This window comes from Amia ocellicauda, chromosome 16 (assembly GCF_036373705.1).
Source record: "Amia ocellicauda isolate fAmiCal2 chromosome 16, fAmiCal2.hap1, whole genome shotgun sequence".
NCBI classification, from domain to species: domain Eukaryota; kingdom Metazoa; phylum Chordata; class Actinopteri; order Amiiformes; family Amiidae; genus Amia; species Amia ocellicauda.
The window spans coordinates 21,934,397-21,956,195 of record NC_089865.1 but is presented as its reverse complement, the minus strand read 5'-3'; the positions used below and the strand labels follow the sequence as shown (position 1 = coordinate 21,956,195).

Below are 21,799 nucleotides of genomic sequence, written 5' to 3'. Positions count from 1 at the left end.
TGGAAAAAAAAAATCCAATAGTCATTCTAGTACCTTCTATCATTTCAGATGGATATCCTTTTCTTTATGAGGGTATGCATGGTAAAAACAAATTTGCTAATTTTCAAATCTCACCTACTAATAACAGTAAAGAATTCAATACTATAACTAATGATATTGCTATACTGTAAATCGCAATGGATCCATATATTGACAAAGCAAATGTAGCAGAGCTCGTTTGAAAGGTTTTGGTCCTGTTACTCTATTACTGTTTATAACTTGCGATATACAGCATGTTAAACAATAAAAGTAGTTTAGATGAAGCAAAATTATACATCCTCTATGGAAGTGAAGCCCATCTGAAGAGGAGGGCTTCATATATAAAGACACGCATTAGAAATGATTGTTCTGCCATAATCAGTTCTGCAAGAGAGTCGGTCCCATTCCCCTTCCATTAAATGTGTTATATTCTCTGGTTGCTTTGGCCTGAAATGGGACTCTGCAGTGCAACATAAAACCAAACCGAGTGTGAAATCCAAAAACAATCTATAGACGGTGCAAGCAGGTGCCATAAAAGAAAAAGCCCTGCCACAACTGATAAATTTAACCAAGCCATAAAAGGGAGAGCCGTCTGCATGGATGCCGTCTTTATGAAAAATGGGAGCGCTGTTTTGGAGAGAGCTTGAAAAAAGCAGATGATACTTTTAGAAGAGAACTTAAATATTATGTCCCCAAAAAAGTGAATGCCTGACTGAAATGTCAAGTTCTGTTTTGACTGATGTTAACTCCGTACGGCCATATTTTAACAACGTCTCTCACTTTTCTGTGGGTCTGCTTACTTTTTCTTGCCTCTCTGTTTTCCTCAGCAGATTGTCCCCAAAGCTCTTCCACAAAAGCTAAAGGCAATGTATCAGAATGGATGCATCTGTGGAAAATATTTTGCGCTACGATTTATACAAAATCACAGCACTAACATTATTATTATGTTATTTTGCCATGTGAAAACTGTCAGGCTACCTTTTACTCTTCATGAATGTAATAGGAGGAGTAGCTGTTGCATTTAAAGAAAATTGTATTAGATGCATTGTAATGAATGTGGTTTTCAGGAACCAAGGCATCTCAACTTCAGAGGAGTGAGACTTTTTTTTTTTTTTATAGAAAACTATAACTTGTCCTTGAAAGCCTCAAGGTGGCCCAGAGATAATGTTAATGTGTGCAGCACCAGGGGTTAATATGAGAGATAATTTCTGTAAGCCTTGGCACCCTAGGAGCTGGATTTCATTGGGAACTCCCACCTCTCGCAAGTCCCCCTCTCAGAGATTAGTATAAGAAAGGAAGGTGAATTTGCCAGTAAATGGGAAAAGCCACCACCTGCCTCGAACAAAGCCCATCTTTCCCCCCCCCAAGAGCTTAAAAGTAAGAAAATAAGAACATAAGAAAGGTTATTACCAAAAAGAGGTTCTTTGGCACATCTTCAGTGGTTTCTAGAAGTTCCAGTTCTTTAGTTGTGCTATACATCTCACCCGACCAATTGCCCTGCTTTGGTTTCTTTATTTGGCCTTGTTCGCCTTTATAAATTAGCTCTCTGCTCACGGGGCCTCTGAAGTTTGTAATTCTGCACTGGAGTAAATAAATTCTCTTTCTTAATCGAACACTAATAAAGATTTTAGAAGTTTAAATTTCGGCCTCTGGATCATAACTGCTCCCGAATCCAGGAAAAAGATTGATCGAAAGTTTATATGTGTCCATAAAACCCGCCCTGTATAAGAATTAATTCAAAATTTCTCATTTTATGTGTGACCATTAAACTGGCCTATTTCCCACAAAAAAAAGTCACTTCCAAGAACCTCCTACTGTATGCAGTAAATATAGAAATGAACGAGAATCCAAGACCGCCGACTCTTGCTGACAGAGCAGTGTGAGTTGTGATTGCACAGTGCAAGTTCCTCAAGGAGCTGGATTCCCCAGTTAAAATCAATGGAACCTAATTAAAGGAAATTATGAAAAATTAAAGCTATCAGATTTATCTTATCAGGGCTGCCAAGCTTCTATTGGATGTCACAGTTGCCAGTGGGAGATCTTTTCAGAGCAGTCAGTGGGGCTTTATTATAAGCTTTCCAAATTAGCAAGGAAATTGATGGCTCTCAGAAAGGCTCCAATTACTGCTTTTGAAAGACTGTGGAACAAGTGATTAAACTGTATATGTGTGTGTTTTGTTTTACTGAAATCTTTTATTATGCCTTAAGTTACAGGCCTTTAATTCCAGGCGATACTGCACTGTGTGTGTGTGTGTGTGTGTGTGTGTGTGTGTGTGTGTGTGTGTGTGTGGATAAATTCATTCGCTGATTTGAATATCATTTATTCTAAGAACCCGATAGTAAAGTGGACATTTTCATTTTAGTTGTCAGTCAGAGTGTATCTACGTCACTTGTGTCAGTTCCAAATCACATAATTATTAAACTATTACTACTACATGTACTACTAGTAGTAATTATAGTTAGTGGATGAAGTTAAGGAAGAAGATGCGTTATAAATCTGATTTCTGGGATAAATCAAACTGGGAAATGTTTCACCCAAGACAGTGATTGATATGTTTCCCTGAGGGTAAACTTTTGTGTAAACTCTTAAAAATGTTCAGAATACACATTTTCTATCCATAACACAAATAAAATAATATAAAAAAAAGTCACTTAGCAATCTGCTGAACTCATTAAGTAAATTACTATGATCTAATCAGTTTCCCCAACACTGTTCCAAGGCCAATTCGTTAATTTTTTCTTTTAATATTTTTTCAGTTTTCTAGGCTAGACAATATTATTTGGTCTACAAAAACCTGTAGATTTTTAGCCCTTCCACCCAGCAGCCATGTGCCTTACAGCGCGTTGAGCCATCTCTGAAGACGTCCACTGCAGTCTTGAATTCGGCCCTGGGCCTACGTGTCGCAATTATCATTATTTTTATTTTTTTTACTTAACCGTCGGAGGATTAACGTCTACTCATCTTTACATTAATGCTCCATTGTTTTCTGCTCTCCTCATCTAATTAAATTCGAGAGCCCTTGTGAGTGCTGTTCAATTCTCGCTCCTCCATTCTAATGCCAGCCGGCTCGCTCGCTCTTCCCTGTGAGAAATCGATGGCCGTGTGAAAGGTTTTTACAATCTATTACTCATATTATTTCTTGCATTGCCTGCAGTTTGACTCAACTCAATTAGCAACAGAAAGGGCTGAGGGTGGAATGGGGGGGAGGTCTCTTCATATTTCTGTGATGCTGCTGCTCCTTGCTCGCTTTGAATGTCATGCATTTTTTTTCTGCCAGCAGCACACCCTGTCTGGAGTGGCTGGCATTAAGGCAATTGCTGACATGAAAAACGTAGTAGATTCAATTTGAATATCTGGCAGCCCCTGTATCTTAATGGCTGGTCGCCTGAGGGGCAACATGAGTGTGTGCGCTACCGCATGAAATGAACAGTGGAAAGGTTTTGGTCTTCTTTTGCACACATTACGCATAATATGTAAGGAGGCAAAAACACTAAAGAGCAAAGAACACGCACACATCATTAGTAATTTATGGACTGGACATGATGAGTGGCAAAACAGTACTTGAACAAGACAACAGTGTCCTTAACAAATAACGGAATTGTGCAGTGGATAAGTGCATACAATAGTCACGTAGGTGGAGATTTCATCACCAACTTTGGGGTCCAGAGATTATACTAAATCCAAATTTAAAAATGCAAACCCTACTGTTATACCTGTAGATGATATCACTTGCTTTCTCAGTTATTGGATAGAAAATGTTTAAAATAAAACGGTAAATGTTTAATCTTTGCCTGCTCCCATTAAGAGGGAGTTTGGGAAGTCGCTGGGTACATTTCTAAGACCAGCAGCAGCTCTTCCAGGGTCAGCAACAAGAGAATAAGACCACTAAGGCTTTAGGCAGAGAAGTTGGGGCAAATGAAAATCCAGCTGCTTTGGGCCATGCAGTGCTCGCTGGTTCACTAACATTTGGCTTAACAAAACATGGAGCATGCATCATAATGCAGAACAAATTATCTGAGCCCAGAGATAGTATTCTAGTTGCTCCTAGAGGCCTTCTGCGGAGTCAAGGTCAGGACTTAACAAACAGGCCATGCAGTGTTTTTCCCCTTGAACCTCATTAATGCTCTCAGCTTTGAGACTTGGTATATGATGGTATTGCTGGATGCACATCTCCCTTCTCATAAACATCTATCAATGCTGCCAGTGCACTCTCTTCTTAATTACACAATATATTCTAGCAGGCATAGTACCCTCTACATACAGGAACTCATACAGACAATTCTACCAGTAGGAGTTGGTGCAGATGGAGATATTATGGAAGAAATCAAAAGAAAAGTAAAAGTGGGATGGAGTGCATGTGGAAAAAACAGCACGCTGTCGAAAGGAAATCTACCCACTCGCCTGAAGAGAGAAGTATTTGATCAATGCATACAATCAGTTCTCACTTACGGATATGAAACTGTGGATGACACAGAGCAGCATGAAAGATGTATGCTTGGAATAATAAGAGAGAGAGAGAAATAAATTAATGGATCTGAGTAAAAAACGAAAATGTCACAACATTGAAAGAGTGAAAAGGTGAAAATGTCAGTGGGCTGTAAACACTGCAAGAACAGATCAAAGATGGACAAAGCAGGCTATTGAATGGACACAAAGAGATTAAAAAAGACCTAGAAGACGAGCACATAGAAGATAGCAAGATTGAATCATACACTTTGCAGATGTGACACGGAAAAGAGAAGCTGTAGATCGAAGCGAGTGGAAACATCTTCATCCAGCAATGATCAATATAGGCTGATGGTGATGGTGGTGGTGATGCGATGGCACTGTGTAACCAGCAGCTTTTGTCTAACTGATATTAATTTATTAGAGGTAATGCAACTTTCAGCCTGTCATTCTACAGTCCCGTAAAACTTCCAAATATTATATCTGATTTAAAACCTCCTAATGTTAGCACACCTGTCCAGGGGCAGTGTAATCTGCCACATATTCTATTAAACGATTTGTAGCAATGTCAGCTTAAACACTAATTCTTTAATGGAGACCCATTTTGGTGGCTGAAATCTCATTCTGAGAGACTCTTCTAAATGATCTGTATCCACCAGGCTGTTTTGCTTGTGAATATCTATAAACAAATGGTAAATGGCCTTCTGTGCCCATGTGGGAGTATTCGGGAATATCCTTTTGAAATGAAGGATTTGGGAGGTTAGATGTCAGTTACTTTTTGCTGAATTAGTTTTACTCATGCCTCTCCTTTGCTCAGTATTGCGTGAAATGATTTTCTTTAGACCATTAGCTTTTAAGTTGTTCAACAGAGAAATTAGACACTGCATCTTTGCCTGGGTGTCTCTGGGTCCTACTGCGTAGTTATTAAATCAGGGGTGGCACACTTTCATTGATCGTTCATTCTCCGGTAAAGCATTTAAACCCGAAAAAGAAAACTTCTCGACAGGAAAGCAAAGGTCAGCACTTCTTCAGAGCGCTGAAAAGAGGGATTTTGGAGCATTGTTACATAATCCTTACGCTTAAATCCAAGTGTTAGCACCAAAGTCTGCAAATGCTTCATGACTGCCCTGCAGGCTAAATGAATTAAGGGTAAGAGTATTTGCCTACGAATGCATATTGTTCCATTGAAAGATTAATTAAGAATAAGGAAGTGCTCTTTGATCTTATTAATGCAAGGGCCTGCACCACAGATGGGACGCCAGCCAGAGGAAATAATCTTATTTCTCAGATTAAATGGATAGCAATGGCAGCGATTGACATGATCTGGAAGTGTCTGCTACCACTGTTGTGTCTTTGCATTCCCACCTGCCTCCTTTCATATGGTACCGTTCACTCACAGTTAGCTTTTTGATCTTGTGATCCAGTTTGTCACTAAACAGCCTGGTCTCGTTAACTAATCTCTCTAAACCATATCATTGTAGAGTGAGCAGCATCTTAAGTGCCTGCTTAAGATTTTAAAAAGTCTGTAGCTGAACTACGAATACAACTGAAGCATATTGATATATTAATTCAGAACCAGTTCCCTAGTTATCCCAAATGGGTGTGACATTTCTGCAACTTCCAAAACTTCTAAATCTGTTAGCTACTGTTACCACCTTAGTCAAGAGTGGGAAGGTTATTTTGCTGACTGGTTAATTATGCAGTTGAAGTCAAAAGCGTTAACAAGCAGTGTTGCTTGGGGAATCACTTTGTTTAAAGCCTACTTTCCCATAAACTGTGTATGTTGTTCCATGATCTCTGCAGTTTGTCCAGCACTGATTCAGTCTAGAGAATACTGGAAATATTCCAGCTGATTGGACTGAAATAGGGGTTATAAACTTCTGACTTCTGTCACTCCACGGAAATGCGCTTACAGAAGGCCTTCAGACTCACAGAAAGCAAGCATAAGTGTTTCTCCCTTATTAAAGCACTTTATTCTATTAAAGTCGACCCTTGAATTATACGTTTCTTTAAAGCAACACCAAAGAGTTGTTCAAGAAAATGTTAATGACAGATACATTCAAACAACTACCGACTTCCTATCTTGAATTGTTTACCCCACTCTTGATGCAAAGGACACTGCATGGTAATTTTGGAAGTTTGGAATAAACAAATTCAAATCACAGTGCTTTTGCATTTCATTTAATCTAAGACAAATGCATCGGAATTGAATGTTTTTGCTAGAAGTTGCATAAACCGTTAACTGCTGAATAACAGCAGCTTTTCCCGTAACAGGCATATTGACTTCGATGTGTTGAGGTGCTTTGTGCAACATTGACTTGAGGGAAAATCCATGCAAAACTTAAGTTGTTTTTCATACAGTTAATCACAGCATAACATGACTTAATGTGAAAATAAACATGATAAATCATGTGGTGCAATTCAATCTGAGTTGCACAATCACCTTTCAGAATTAAGCAACTCGAGGCGCATTTGCCCAATCCACTACTAGAAAGAAAGAAAAAAAGAAAAAAAGGCTTAGACTAGCATTTTTATGTGGAATTACCCTTATGTCATAATTAAGCTGTAAAAACTACTCTCTATGGTTAAACTCATTTACAAGTTATTAACATTTAACATTTAAGTGCCATTTTCAAGTCAGATGCATTTGCCTGGCTTAAGCAAACACACCATAATTTCTGAATAACCTCTGCTAGTCAGATGAAGCTGTTTATTTGTTTTTAGTCTTTTTTTCTTCTTCCTAGCAAGCAGCACTAATGAAACCGTGATAGTATCTGCTCTCTGTGTCAGTCTGCTGTTTATGTGGTATGGAATGACCCCAGCATTTCATAGTGTGCCATTCTTGACACTTTTTTTGTTGTTTTTACCCTCTAGCATACAGTCAGTCCCTCCAGTTGTGTAATTATTTAAATCCACGGGTATGTCATGAACTGTGTGTAGGCCAAATCTTCTGTCTCTTCATCTTGCATGGTAATTCCTGTTATCATCACAGACGCAGCCACAGCCAAGAGAGCCAGTGGCCAGCAGGATTTGAACATGAATTTGGGCTGCATTAATATCAAAATATGTTCAATCTGATCACAGCATTTCTGTCATCTATCTTTAGAAACCTCTGCTTTCAAACTCGAGGGGTCATCTTGATCAACCTCTCCCATATGCTGCAGAGAGAAAAAAAAAACGAAAGACAAAGAAAAACGCCACCACTGCATTACGTAAAAGAAGAGAAATTGGGCAGCTGGCTGGGTTGCATAAATTACTAATCTCATGATAGACTTTGGTAAAAATAGGTGCTTGATACAACTGAGATTGATTGTCTTGTGCCGCAAAAATGCACTTGCATGAAATAAGTCCACAAAATAAACCAGCAAAACCCAGCTTGATGTAATCGCCGCTTCTCTTATATCTTGTCTTATCTGGTTTTATCATTAACGGTAAATGTACTGATGTTCTAAAAATGGCTTTAAAGCAGCCTAGTCTGTTGTCTTTGTTTTAAGACCCTTTTGTGTGCGTTGGGGGTGTTCTCTCCTTGTACATTTACACCTTTGTGCCTGAGTGCTTTTGAGCAGGTCGAAATCCTGCTGGTCACACGTGATGACCCTGCAAAGACCTCAGAAGAAAAGGGTAAAGGAAGTGTTCCCAAATGACTTACCTTTCCAGCCATTTCCCAAGGTAATAATAATGTAGCCTTTTGGTCACCCCTGACCTTCTCCCATTTACAGGTAACGGCTTTTCTCATTGCCGTATTAACGCCTCAAAAAATAGACCATCGCAGTCTGAATGGCTGCGACCGTCTCCTGTCTTTCTATCAGCCGCTGAAATATCAGTAAGACGCCAAGAAATACTGCTTTGTATATTTAAAACCCACTTAAGGAGATAGATGGTACAATTTGTCCATATATTGCCAACAGAAAATAAGTTTGTGTCCTGTAACTGCTCTAACCTTTGACTGTCAGGAACTACTAAATCGACTTTCATTCCCGCATGTCAAATGTATCTTCATTTATGGTTTTATTAAGTATGGAGTATTTGTTGACGTACAGTGAATGACTGTAGTAATAATGACAAGCTATTATGAATACTGATTTCAGTATCGCGGGTTTTGGATGAGGTATTGAAATATGTTTTTGAGAAATATAATTGTGGAAATAAAATATATTATTACTGAATACAGGTATGGATATATCCATAGCAGTATTATATGGAAGCAGTAGTATTTATAGCTTTGTGAGGATTTTGTACCACTTGAGACACCTGAAACATGTTGCTAGTGTGTGAACCTGAAACAGTGTGAGGCATGGTGTTGCTTGGGGTTTGTGTTAATTGTGCCCCCTAGCATGTGTGTTTGTCTAAACTACAGGTATTTAAAAACTATGCTGTCACTCCCCATCTGACTTAGTCAAACATATCCGCTTAAAAACAAGAACCTTTTTAAATATTATTCCTATCCCCCACTCCCCATCCTTATAATGATATCCAATTAGAGCTTAAGAAATGTGCCGCTTTAAGCTCCCAATCCTCTTGGCTTCCAGGGCTGCTTTTGGATTCTTTCCTGTTTACTGTGAGCCGGTCGGGGCAACTCGCTCACAGTTAGTCTCCTGGGCGACTGCTGAAGGGATAAGTGTAACTGCAAATCCCCCCTGGGGTGGGAATACGTGGGCTTCCCACTACCTGGGCCTTTGCTAAACCCCGGCGCCCATAACAGATGTTTCTTTTCTTTTTCCAGATGCCTGGACGGGGCAACGACAGCCGTCTCGCTGTTCCGAGGTACGAAGATGTGGAACGGCAGTACGCCTCCCTGCCCAGGTGAGTCGGTCATCCTCTTGCTTCATGTCTGGCATTTGGAGAATCCGTGGAAAGGGTGCACAAGGGAAATGCTTTCCCCTCCTCTCAAAAGAGAGTGGATGGTAATCTGCTTTAAAGCTTATAATTAAATCTGGAGTATTTGCCTCTCGAAGTCTCGCGCTGGGATTTCGCCTTATCCCTTCCTTGAATCCTGAAAGCCAGGGAAGTAGGTGTAAACTGACACCGGGGCAGATGACCCAGCCAGCACTGGTGTTATCCCAGGGAACAGAGAGGTTTCACTGCCATGTCTGTGTCTGCATATTGCTGCTCCCCGTGTTCAACTAAAACCACTGACAGCACGGCAAAATACAATATTCTCTCAACTGAACTCAGTTTCTTTTTTTTGGAATGTGTCACATGTTTGTCACTTATCCATGTGAGCATAAACGAGCATAATTTTTATATATGCGTGTGTGTATGTGCTTAAAATCATGTGGGGTTCAGATCTGAACTGCCTTATGGCCCTCTAGTCATGATCACTGGACACAGAGACTCGGAGCTGAACAAATGAACCTTCTGAAAATACATACAGGCTTTAGCTGCAATGACTTAATGGGTTGTTGTTGTAGCCTACATATCTGTCCAGTACATAAATCAGTAAGGTTTTCTAGGTCTAGGATTCTATGAGTGTCAAGGTTCAAATTCGGTTGAAGTTGTTAAAACAGGAGAAACAATCTAATATCAAATCCCACCAGATATTTAGTCCCTTCTTCTCTTTTTTGTAATTCAAGAGAGGCACCAGTCTTTGTTTATGTACAAAACATTCAGACAGCAGCCTGCTTGGTGCTCTCTCTAAAAGTAACGCACAGCTCTGTTATCACTGAGCTTTTCATTCAAAACCACCTAAGTTATGTTTTTTTTTTTTTTTTGTATTTTCCTCATGTTTCTTCCCTCATATATTAGCAGCTTTGCTTTGTTTTGCTTTGCCACAATCCAGCGAGCACTCAGCAGTCAGCAGGCCTTCTGTTTTAAGAATATGCCCTTTTGTCATTTCCACCATGCTTTGACTTACAGGCTAATTTAGGAATAATGCACATGTACCAGATGTCGTGTCTGGCTCTGTTATTGTAGGAGAAACAATATAAAGCTTGTAGCAGCAAATGTATCCCTCCATATGATCCCAATTACTGCAATGTATTTTCAGCTATTACTAAAATAAAGTATCAGGTCATTTTCAATATAGCTTGACCGTATTTTTCCTATGAGAGGCAATATATAGCTGAAATACAAATTAATGGATATTCGGATAGAAGAGCAAGTTTCTGAAAATCTAGTATAATGCATTGCCTTGTGTGTTGTGTTCCTGCTGTGACTATTTTAATTTCTGATTTTTTTTTTTTTTTTTTTTTACATTATAACTCCAATGCACTAATTCTCCAAACATCAGCCTGTGTTTGTTTGCAATATACACTTAGATGTGCACAATTAAAGGTATACTGTGTCTTGACAGGAAAAATGTATTAAACCACTGATCTCATGTGTCAATCATTCTGCAAAGTTCTTAATGAAGGCCATTGTTCTATGTAACGTTCTGCGGTTTCCATTTTTGTTCTCTGGAAATCTGTAACTTGCTCTTCAAGTTCTCTGGAGCTGCAGATGCCTTTACTGGGCCACTTTTGTTGGGCTTAATTAAGCTGGAGGTAGCTCTCACACTCCCAAATACGTGAGGAGAGACCAGGCTAATTGCTTTTTGTCTTCAGGTGAGACCTTGATGTCTTCCATAGAGTGAAAGAGTTTGTTTCCCATTCACATGGTGTGTGTGAATTAGTTTATCTTTGTTTGTCTCCTTTGGTCTGAAGCTGCTGTTTCCTTAACATTGTATTTCAATGAGTGAATCACCAGAACTTATTATTGTGCTATTTCTAACATACCCTTGACCAGACTGTTTAGTCGTCTTACTGAAACCAGAGCCTCCATTTGTTTTTGTTTTTCCAACTAGTCTTTCTTGACACCCCCATGGCCAGGGCTTTCCTGGAGTTTGTTTTCAGATTTCTTTTGTGGTCATTAATGGGGAGCTCTTTTCCTTCCCTCAGTACCTCTGAAGTATAATTGCATTCTTGAAACTTCAGAGCCAGCTGTAAATATTAAAGGGAAAGCACTCCAGTTTGGAGTCAAAAGTTATGGAAACAAGGTGAGGGCTCAGGGCCAATTGTTTATGAGAGAGCTTACAACTGTTCCTCTGCGACTAATCGATGAAGTTATGTATTTTATGTGTAGTTATTTATTCATCTTTACACAGGCCACTACATCAATCTTTCTATTGGATGTTTCTTCTTCTTATCCTTTAGTGCAAAAGTCTGCATTCCACTTATATGAGCGCTGTGTATCAAATGCTGCTTGATGATATTTAAACTAGTAAGATAGGCTGTAAAAGCTGTGAGGTTATTGACTTGTGAAGGTCATAGCGCACGGTTTGTAGGCTTTCACCTTAAAAAGTTCAAAAGGGGCTCAAGAAGTTACCGGCAACCTTGAAGCACAGCCTTCAGAGAATGCTTAGATGTTTAATTGCTCTTTAAAGTTTCAACTAGCGGAGCTTTTAAATGTTTCCTTTCTAAAAAATATATTTGTGTGGCTATGTGGTCTGGAGGCCGCCTGCAATTCAAGATTGCACTTCAGACCAAATACAACAGTTTTTTTTGTGTGTTTTACCCACTCTAAACAGTACTATTACAATTTTGGTATTAGATTGCAACGTATGCCAGTCAGCGCTTCCATAGAGATATGCAAATTCAATTTATTTTGAGAATAGTCACAAATTAACACCCTTAGAAGTGGAACCTGGTTCTTTTCCTCAATTTTTTGTTGGTGCCTGATGCTAGTTGCACTGTGGAGATTAACAGTTTAGTGACTCTTGTGTGTGGCGTAAACAAGAGACTGTTGATTAGAGAAGTGACTCTGTTTGACCCAAAGGAATAATAGGGGTACGTGTTGGTTATTCATCTTCCACCTGGACCGTCTAAAGGAAATCGCAATAACAATGAAAAAACAAAAAAAACTGAAACGATATAACTTTGAAAACGTATCAAGCTGCTTGTAACAACTTGATTATGAGCAGTTACTGCAGACAGAGCTTTTTATATATGCACTGTAATGTAGGCCTGCTGCTTGCGAAGGAATAGCATTGAACTAATATATTTACATTGTACTGTGAATATTTTGTTGCTGTGGCAACCAGTGCTCCCCACCTGCTCCAACTTAGCCCCACTAATGTAGTGAGAGCACAGTCACTGCATTTGTTTCCAGTGCATTTATCAGTGGGGGATTTTTTTTGTTGGATTCTTTTGTTGGTGATGTAAAAACACAATATCGTGGGCATTCAGTTATCTTCATTCCAGATTCAGATGTATTCTCTATTGATTTATTTGATCAGTATAGCCAGTATCAGTATATCAGACAAATGTATATTTAAGACGACTTAATAAACATAATGAAACAAAGAGGTAATATTCATTGTCTCTCATAAACATGACATAGCTTCATATTCTGTTAGTTGTATGCATATGTGCAAGTATTTTTTGTATTAAATAAATGAAAATAATACTTGGGTACACCGTTTCAAGGAGAATCCCAAGCATGTAACCCTGTTCCTGTAATCGGACTCGTGGAAGTGGAAAGTTAATAATTTGCATGTCATAGCTTTAATATTGTGTGAAATATGAAACGCACAAATGGACATGAGGGTGACACGCAGCCCGTCCCTCGTCAAATCAGCGTTTGAAGAATGAAAATAATATCGCCAGCAGGTAAACGTATTACAGCACAACTCAATTGAAGGTTAGCTTGATCTGGCAATGTATTTGTCATTTTTTACATTGGAGAAGGGAGAAAGTCCAGTAACCTCCCAGGTCTGCCTGAATGTAATGATATCGTCTGTCATATGAAGCAAGTGGAGATTAATGGGGTAATGACATTTAGTTAGTTCTGGGCACCCACAAATTTTGAGTTTTTTTTTTTTTTTTTTTTTTTTTCTTTTTCCTGTGTATTTCTTTTTCTTTTCCCTGTGCATTCTTAGGTGTTCATTAGAAATCCTTGGGGTCTCCAGTGAGATTAACTTTAAAAGTTGTGATATGTTATCCTTAACAGGTGGTGACTTCAGACATTCTTTGCCTCCCTAGAGTAATTCCTTTCATATATTTATGAATTCAGATGAAAAGCTGCCCAATGCCACTTCTATTTAAGGAATTGCATGAAGCCCGACTCACATTTAACACCTAGATCACTCGCAAGAGCTGCCAACGCACATTTTATGAATAACTTCAACATTACGTTCAAAACTGTTTTGTTGACTAGGGAAATAAGTGAAACCATCGACATTGTTTGTTGACTCAAGATCTGATTGCGGTTTGTGAAGCCAGGTTCCAATCATCCTTTTGTGTTTATAACCAAAGAAAGAAAAGTTCTTGCCCCCCTGCATAACTGTGCAAAATTAGGAATTTGCCATTATTTATATGTCAAAACTGCTTACTTTCTTACCATAGATTTAAAGTGAATAATAAAAACAGATATATATGGACAAACCTATGCAATATAACAGCGAAGAAGTAATTTGAAGAGAAAAAAAATTCTGCAGAGATTTAGAAAATGCTCTCCTTGTTTGTTTTTCAATTTATTAATATGTTATAATTGCTGTCTGTGCCTGTTTTATACCCCCTTATACACTCCTCCCCTGAACCAGGAGAACTGAAAACAGAGCTTGCTGCTCGTTTTTGCACTTGGACCAAAAACCAAAAAACAATCTTAGCCCTTTTGCTGTCTTTTATGTGTGGATATGCTATAAAACATGGAAAACACACAGTTGTGTACAATGATTATTGTTTATCATGTTAATGGTGTTAAAACAAAGCCTTGAGATTCTTTGCATTTAAGTAGAAGAACTTTTTTTAAGGTGCTAATATTTGACACATTGCACATACAACCTGTTTTGATTTGATGTCATAGCTGCATAATTAAGCTGAATTGCAGTATATAGTTGAACCTGTGATCCCTGGTCTACCGGATCCATCCTGCAAGAGTTTTTCTTTTTTGTTGTATTGAATTAGACCCTCAGGAGACCTGAAACGAGGACTTCTAATTAGTACTCCTGCTTTTGTTCACCACCACATTCAGTGTGTTACATTAAAACCCTGGAGGTTGTTTCTTCGGCATATTTAGGAACAGGGAAATTCTCCCCCCACCAAAAAATAAATAGTGTTAGACTATCCCATTACACATTCATCTCTGAATTTGGGAAGTTTGCATCCATGTTTATTTCATGCCATATTATTTGAGAGCGCAGTAGTAATTCGGTGTGATTCCCTGCCTCTGCATCCGTCGTTTCCTGTCTAAGAGCTGCGGTTGGGCGGTGGAGGAACTAATTGAAGGAAGAGGGTCTTGCTTGACTACCGCAGTGTAACACCTCCAAAGGGCCCGTTCCATCCCGTGAGATCAATTATTAATTGTGCCATAGCTGGGTGGAAATTCGTTTAAAAAGATGTGATTGCAAGAAATGAATCTGAATGTATTTGAATCCAAGCATGGAGGAATCCATTTGAGGTGATCATTATTTAATACCATTTACAGGGAAGAAGTCTTTTCAATTTTTCAAGCTTAAAATATCCTCATGTTATGCTTGTGCATAGTGTTGGGGTTTGTACTTGTTGTTTGCTTTGTTTTGGGTTTTTAACTTCCATCTTCAGTAATTTCACACAGATGTATCGTTTTAATATAGTTGGAGGTTACTGGAGTATCTAAAAGCATTAAAGCAGAACTATTGAATACTACGTTCAATTTGCAGTTTTGAAATATACAGTGATTGGTCCCTCATTACATATTTATGTACCTATTATGATTATGATTATTATTATTATTATTATTATTATAATTGCTATTAAATACACTAAAATCACTAGTTACTAAAACCCAGTGGCCAAATTATTGCTTGTCAGCAGTAGCCTTTTGTCATCTAGTTTCCCAGAAATTTGTGCCAAGTTTTACAGGCTAGGCTATTGGTTAACAGTTGATAAACCCCTTAATGAAAAACAAACAAAGCTGGGGGTCCCGGGCCCCGGCTTGGAATCCAATTGTTATAAATCGCAATATGAGGAAATAAGGCAGAGAGAAACGGTGATGTAATGCAAACTCCCTGCGGCTCCTCAAGTCAGGCGTGTCTGTGGATTGAGTTATAGATGCACACCATTGCTTGGACAGCTGAAATAACAAGGCCCAAGTATTTAATGGTGTTTCCTTGCTCTGTGATTAACCACGGCGAGCCCAGAAGAGCCAGCTGGGGAAGGTGTAACTCTCGAGTCCCACCGCACTGAGGGGGCTGCGTTGCACTTGTACAGAGAGCATCCCCCACTTCTGAAATGAATGAATACATGCATCTTGCAAATCCCTGTTTGGAACAAGGAGATAACCTTTTTACAGGAGCCTCCACAGGAAGTATGTTTCACCAAATTTTGGGGTTTGTTTTGATCATGATGTTGATGGATGATGTGACAGCAGTTTTGTTTTTTGTTTTTTCATTTTTCTTCATTCCACATTTATTACTTTTTCAGCTGTTGTTTTTGCAGCCGAATAAAGCCATTATTGCACTATAATGTCATGCTGGTAAAAATAGAGAGGGGGGGGAAAAAATACAATTTCGAAAGCAAAAACCTGGTTACCTCAGTTTCATAACACAGAGGACATTGTTGGACATTAAAAAAAAAAAAAAAAATCTAAAAATAATCTAAAAAAACAGCAATGATGGTGATTGTGAATATAAACTTGAATCAAAGATGACCAACATTAACCCAATTAGAATATCCAATATCTGACAAGAGTGCTAGACCCAATCAACACTTTCATCCACCCACGAATTGCAAATTATCAATGTGTACCCTATCGTGTTTAGAGTAGGAAGTGGCTTCCCACAATAAATTAAACCACCATAAGTTATTGGTGTGTGCTTTGCGATTGTCTGGTTGGCAAAGTTTTGATTTGGTCCTGCCCCAAGACTTGGTTTTCCTTGCTGTACATAAAAGCAAATACCAGTCTCTTGACACCATCCCTAATGTGGCTGCTTGTACAAACTTTTCAGTAGGTTTAATGGCTTGACTTGGTACACAGAGAGATTCTTTGGCAGCAGATCTAAATGTTTTACAACCTTTTGAAGTACAGCTAGTAATTTTTCCAGTGTTGATTTTCCTGGATACCGAGAGTGGAAACTGGTTCATCGCTAAGGAGTTGTGTGAAAAAGGAAGACCCCGCTTATTGATCTGCACTATTATCAATGACCCATTTTACTTCAGACTACCTTCTTTTCTTGTTGATCGAACTTAGAAGCTTCACTCTGAATGTTTTTTAAGCACTTGCTGTTTCAGTGATCTCTTTCCACTTTTCATTTTCATTGTTTTAGTTCTGTAAAACTGGCATTGTCATTGAAATGAAATTGATAATACTGTACCTCCTTTCTCTGTCTTTCTCTCTCTCTCTCTCTTTTATGTGTATACTTTTTTCATTTTAAAATGCTGTGGTTCTCCATCAGATGAGGGATTATATGAAATTGAATTAGCCCATTTCTCAGCTCTGGTGAAAGCCTAAACAAACCGGAAGAACCTGCTCCAATTACAGCCAGTGGTTTTCCCCTGCCCGTCAGCAGACTCCTCTTGCCAAGCATCTGTTTTCAGATGCCACGTGCCACAGAGCTCTGCCCAGCAAACCACCAGCGCAGGCTTCACAGCTGGGCTCTACAACCCAACTCTTAATGGAATCAGGGTAGAAATATTAGTTCTGGACACTTTGCTAATAACACTGTGCCCCATAGTCATTCCACAGTAATCCACAGCTGCAGCTCTAGTGCTGATACAGCCCCCAGAAGTCAAATTCCACCTATGAATCCCCCCCACATTTCCATCAGCTTTACGTTTGTATAGTCCATCTGGAGTTTAAATGAAAAGCCCTAGTGTTTGCAATCACAGTAGTTCTGTTATTAAGTTTACTTATTGAACAGTCATGGATGGTGTTACAATGTGCTGTCACATTGATGACTGGTGCCATTAATTATCCCCCCCAACCCCTCTCTTTTTATGGGGCTCTCTTTTGACATCAGAAAGGCTATGTGCAATAATCTAGGAGATGACAGATACAAGACCCTGAAAAGATCAAGCACAGTTAGTAAACGATCCCAACCGTTTTGGGTGGTCAAGGCTGCGACAAGATGGAGTGCATGCTGATAGTGTTGGGAGTGTCTGGTTCTGTAGCTTCTAAGTGAATCGGCATCTTTGTGATAAAGGTTTATGCCGCAGTGCAAGGAGACCCAGAGCAGTGTGCCCAATCGACCTTCTGTTTTAATTGGGTGACACAGAATACTTATTCTATAAAAACTGCATATGTGCTCTGGTTAATGACTGTCTAAATCTATAAGTGTTTAACAAAATACAAAAAGAAAGAAAGGAAAATAAAGCTTTGAATTGAAGATAGTTGACTGTCCTGCGAATCTGAGACACATTAACAAGCATGGGAGCTTTCAAACGTGAATCTCTCTGTAACTGGGCAGCAGCTATTGCAGTTACTTGGCTCAAAGGAAAAACTCAACCTTGGTTCCCCTCCAAATGAGATCTGCATTTCTTTCATTGCGTGACCCAGAGGCTTTTAGAAGAGCCAAGTTCCTGGCTGATGTTCAAAGGATGTATAACATAACATGCAAGCAAACTTTATGCCATCAATTTTATAACTGACTGTCTGTGTAATATATGTATATGTGTGTGTGTGTATATAATATATGGGTGCAGAAGGAAATCTAGCAACTCAGGTCAATGATATTCTCCTTTTATTGTATTTTGCTGTCTCTCAACAACACAGCTTTGGGTTTAATTTAGCTCTGTTTTGGGGATTCCCTGGGAAGCCTCTTGACGGGCCACTTTATGTAGCGCTCTATCGCAGCCAGGCGAGAGAGTTTGGGATCTCTCGAGCTGCAAGACTTTTGGGATTGCGAGTCTTAATTGTGTTGCACCATTACCTCACCTCCCTCAATACGTGCCAAACTCTGGGATTCCAGCTATCATTTGAAGTCTCCAGGGAAATCCACATTTATTCACCAGTGTACTGTCACTGCCTGTCACTTCTAATACTGCTATCCAGGTCAAACTATTTTATATCTGTATCTTAATACTTTGTACCCTTCCAGAGTACATTTTTTTAAACAAAACACCTGGGTACACACAGATGTCTGCAGGCTAGTAGAGTGCCACAGTTTATTTTGCAAAACTTTTTGATAGCTTTCTCGATGTGCTGTTTAAATGTAATAAAATAAATAAACACCTGGGTATTTTCCCAGAGGAGATAAAAACAATGGGATTAATTTTACTTTATTTTCCTCACTTGTTCTAATGTCAAGCTGATAGCTATGTGAAAAAATATATTTAAAAAAATATTTTCTAAGAGTAACTTTGGGAAAATTAAGAATAATAATTTTGACCTGGAGAAAATCATGCAAAAAAGACGCTGGAGTTAGGCTTTGATAGGCTTTGGTGGAAACAATGACAAAAAATTTATAAAACAATTCAATTCAAATCCAGGTTTGCTATGAACTCCACTGAGTTTCACTAACTGTGTCTCTGCTTGTTGTTCACAGACGGGGGCCACCGGACCCCAGCGAGTATCCCATGCAGCCGTGGGGCGGACCGCCCGAGAGGGATCCCTCGCACTTACCTGGGGCTCAGCCTGCATTCCCCCCGTACCCCTCTTCCCGGGGAAACTATCCCTGCCCTGCCCCGCGCCGGGGGATGGACCCCAGGCAGGGGGAGCCCAGGTACTACCCCCAACCCCAGCAACGCGGCCCACTGCGCCAAGACGTACCGCCCTCCCCTCCACTCCAACTTCGAACCCCCCGATACGACACCTTGAACAGAGGGGGCTACCACAATGCCAGTCCAGAGCACTACAACTACAGAGACAACCGGCACCCTGACACCCGGCAGAAGAACCCCATGACCGCAGCAGTTTAACCCCCGCATGGCGTCAGAGCAGGACACGCAAATGAAGGCTCTCGTGTGTGTGTATATATATATATATATATATATATATATATATATATATATATATATATATATATATATATATATATATATATGCAGACTAATCTGTGTCTTTGTTTAATTTTTCTTTCATTATAATTTTGGTTTTACAAGGGTCAGCGATTGGGCTTACATTTTCTATTTGTCACACTTTTTTTGCTAACTCAAAGCAATGTATCAACTGAAGTGAAATGATATAAGATAATTTTATTATGATTTATTATTATTATTATTATTATTATTATTATTATTATTATTATTATTATCATTATTATTATTATTATTATCATCATCATCATCATCTTGTGTTTGAGTATTCTGCTCTTGCTATGAATCTTTTGGTTACATATTAAGACTGAGACAGTTACCTTTTATTTGTCAATCCATAATTTTGCAGCATAATTCATATTGACTCCCTCAACCAGACGATTCATCCAAACCAACCACAGGGAAGGTGCCTTTTGAGAAAGCTGTTTTTTGACAGAGATTGTATGCAAGATCATTTGACACCTTTTTGGAACTTTTTTAAATGTGATTTTTCGCCACAATATGGTGGCATACAGCATGGTGGGGTGGCCTATACAATCAAACTCGGAAAATAGTGTTTTTGAATGCCAAGCTCTACTTGCTATCTAAGCTGGTAATTTGTGTGCTTAAGAGGGCAATGTGAAATTGTGTGGCCAGATAATTTGGATGCATTTGAGATAATTATTGTGCCATATAGCTACAACCTCAACTTGCCTATTGTGACCATTTCCATTAACAAAGCACAGCTCTTGAACATAGGGAATTGAATGAGCTGGTTCGACTCTTCCTCCAGAATAAAGGATAATTTGCCAAATGTTATTTCATGACGCAAACAGAATCAAAATGAAAGGTACTAATCTTGAGTTCCAGCTCCTTTGCCATTATTATTCCTAGTTGATGTTGATTATGTGTGCCATTGTATGCTTCCACTTTTTATTTTTTTTCTACATGATTATAAATGACATGTACTCACGTCTTGAGCTGACAAAAACAAGCAACTCCATCTTCACCTGCCTGAGAGAAACACGGCGCGTGGATATGAAGGTTAAAGTGCGTGAACACTGACACCTCAGCCAGCAGCGGGTTGTTCCCAGAAGAGACAGGTGGAGGAATGAACTGAACTACGAACAGGATGGGGCCTATTCCAATGAAATGTCATCTCTGTGATCTTTGACGCAGAGTGGAATAACCCATCTGCATGTGTGAGGGCCAAGGAAGGAAGGAGTGGAGGCGTCTCCATACCTGCTTCAAAGGGACTGACTTTTTCCACCTGGCCAGCTCGTTCTAGGCAGTGTGTCTCTCTTCTCACCTGAATGGAGGACATGAAAGAAACACAGAAACAAGAAATGCAGGAACTTTGGAATATCCAGTTGGAAAAACAAACAAACAAAATAATACATCGGCCTACCAGGGTTTTTGGGCGTATGGATGCAGGTCATTGAATGAGCTGGACTGTGAAGCATGAAGTGATGATAGGGAAGATCATACAACCTGTGAACTATGCTTAGAGATACAATTGTGCCTTTGCAGAAATTGAATGATGGATGGATGGATGTGTATTTTTTTTGTATTGTGGTATTTTTGCTTATTTTGTCTTGCTTTGAATAGTTTTTGAAGTGCTCCGATCTCAGCGATGCACAGAAGCTCTCAGGTACACCCTGATTGAGTGGGTAGGGTTTTAGATGCCAGGCTAAGAGTTACAATCCTTATTTTAGCCGCCACTGTTGTGTCTTGGACCTCTATTCAATCAGTCTCATCAACCGGGCTGAAACCAGTGCGTACCAGCATCCATTTGGACATGACCTATGGGGCCTATTGTATTCCCAGCCTGCTGAAAGCTGCAGAATCAAAAACTCACGCCCTGTTCGCCACTTGACCACATATGAAGGACTTTACCTAACGATCCGTGAACAATGATCATACCTTCTCGACAGAAAGTTCGAGCTGAAAGAACAAACAGAACCTCAATGTTTTTTAATGACATTTTCGGATTCCTTTCTAATTCAGCAATATAAACATGACACAAATGCCATGTATTAACTTCAAGCCATGTTTATATTTTTGTCCAACCCCTACTCTGTTCTGAAATTAAGATTATATAAGTTTTTGATTATGTAACATTAAGTAGAATGATTGCTCATTATTAATATGTTGTTGTTGTTTTTTATCACATTTTGCATTAAATGTAATGGAAAAACTGCACCCTCAGATTTGCTGTCTTTCTTTGAACATCTGCAGTCTGCACCGACACTGTGGTTTCCTCTAAAAGAAGTTCCCCCACTTTGTTTAGTTTTTTGTGTAATGCGCAAAGACGGTAGAAGTTTAAAATCGCATCAAAACACATCTAAATTCACTAAACTCCTTCAAGCATACATTTACAACTTTTTCTTTGCTTTTGCAATGATGGGAAGGGTACAGTGCACTGTGAA

At 39.2% G+C, this 21,799-nt stretch overlaps 1 protein-coding gene across 1 annotated transcript in view; it reads left to right on the top strand.

Annotated features, from left to right (window-relative positions):
- LOC136711995 (partitioning defective 3 homolog B) overlaps positions 1-21,572 on the top strand; it is a 272,341-nt gene extending 250,769 nt beyond the window's left edge. Inside the window, exons 22-23 of the mRNA XM_066688637.1 lie at positions 9,188-9,267; positions 18,902-21,572. Of these exons, the coding sequence (XP_066544734.1) occupies positions 9,188-9,267; positions 18,902-19,274 (453 nt within the window). The 3' untranslated portion in view covers positions 19,275-21,572. The remainder of the gene's footprint in view (positions 1-9,187; positions 9,268-18,901) is intronic.
- The last annotated feature ends 227 nt before the right edge of the window (positions 21,573-21,799 follow it).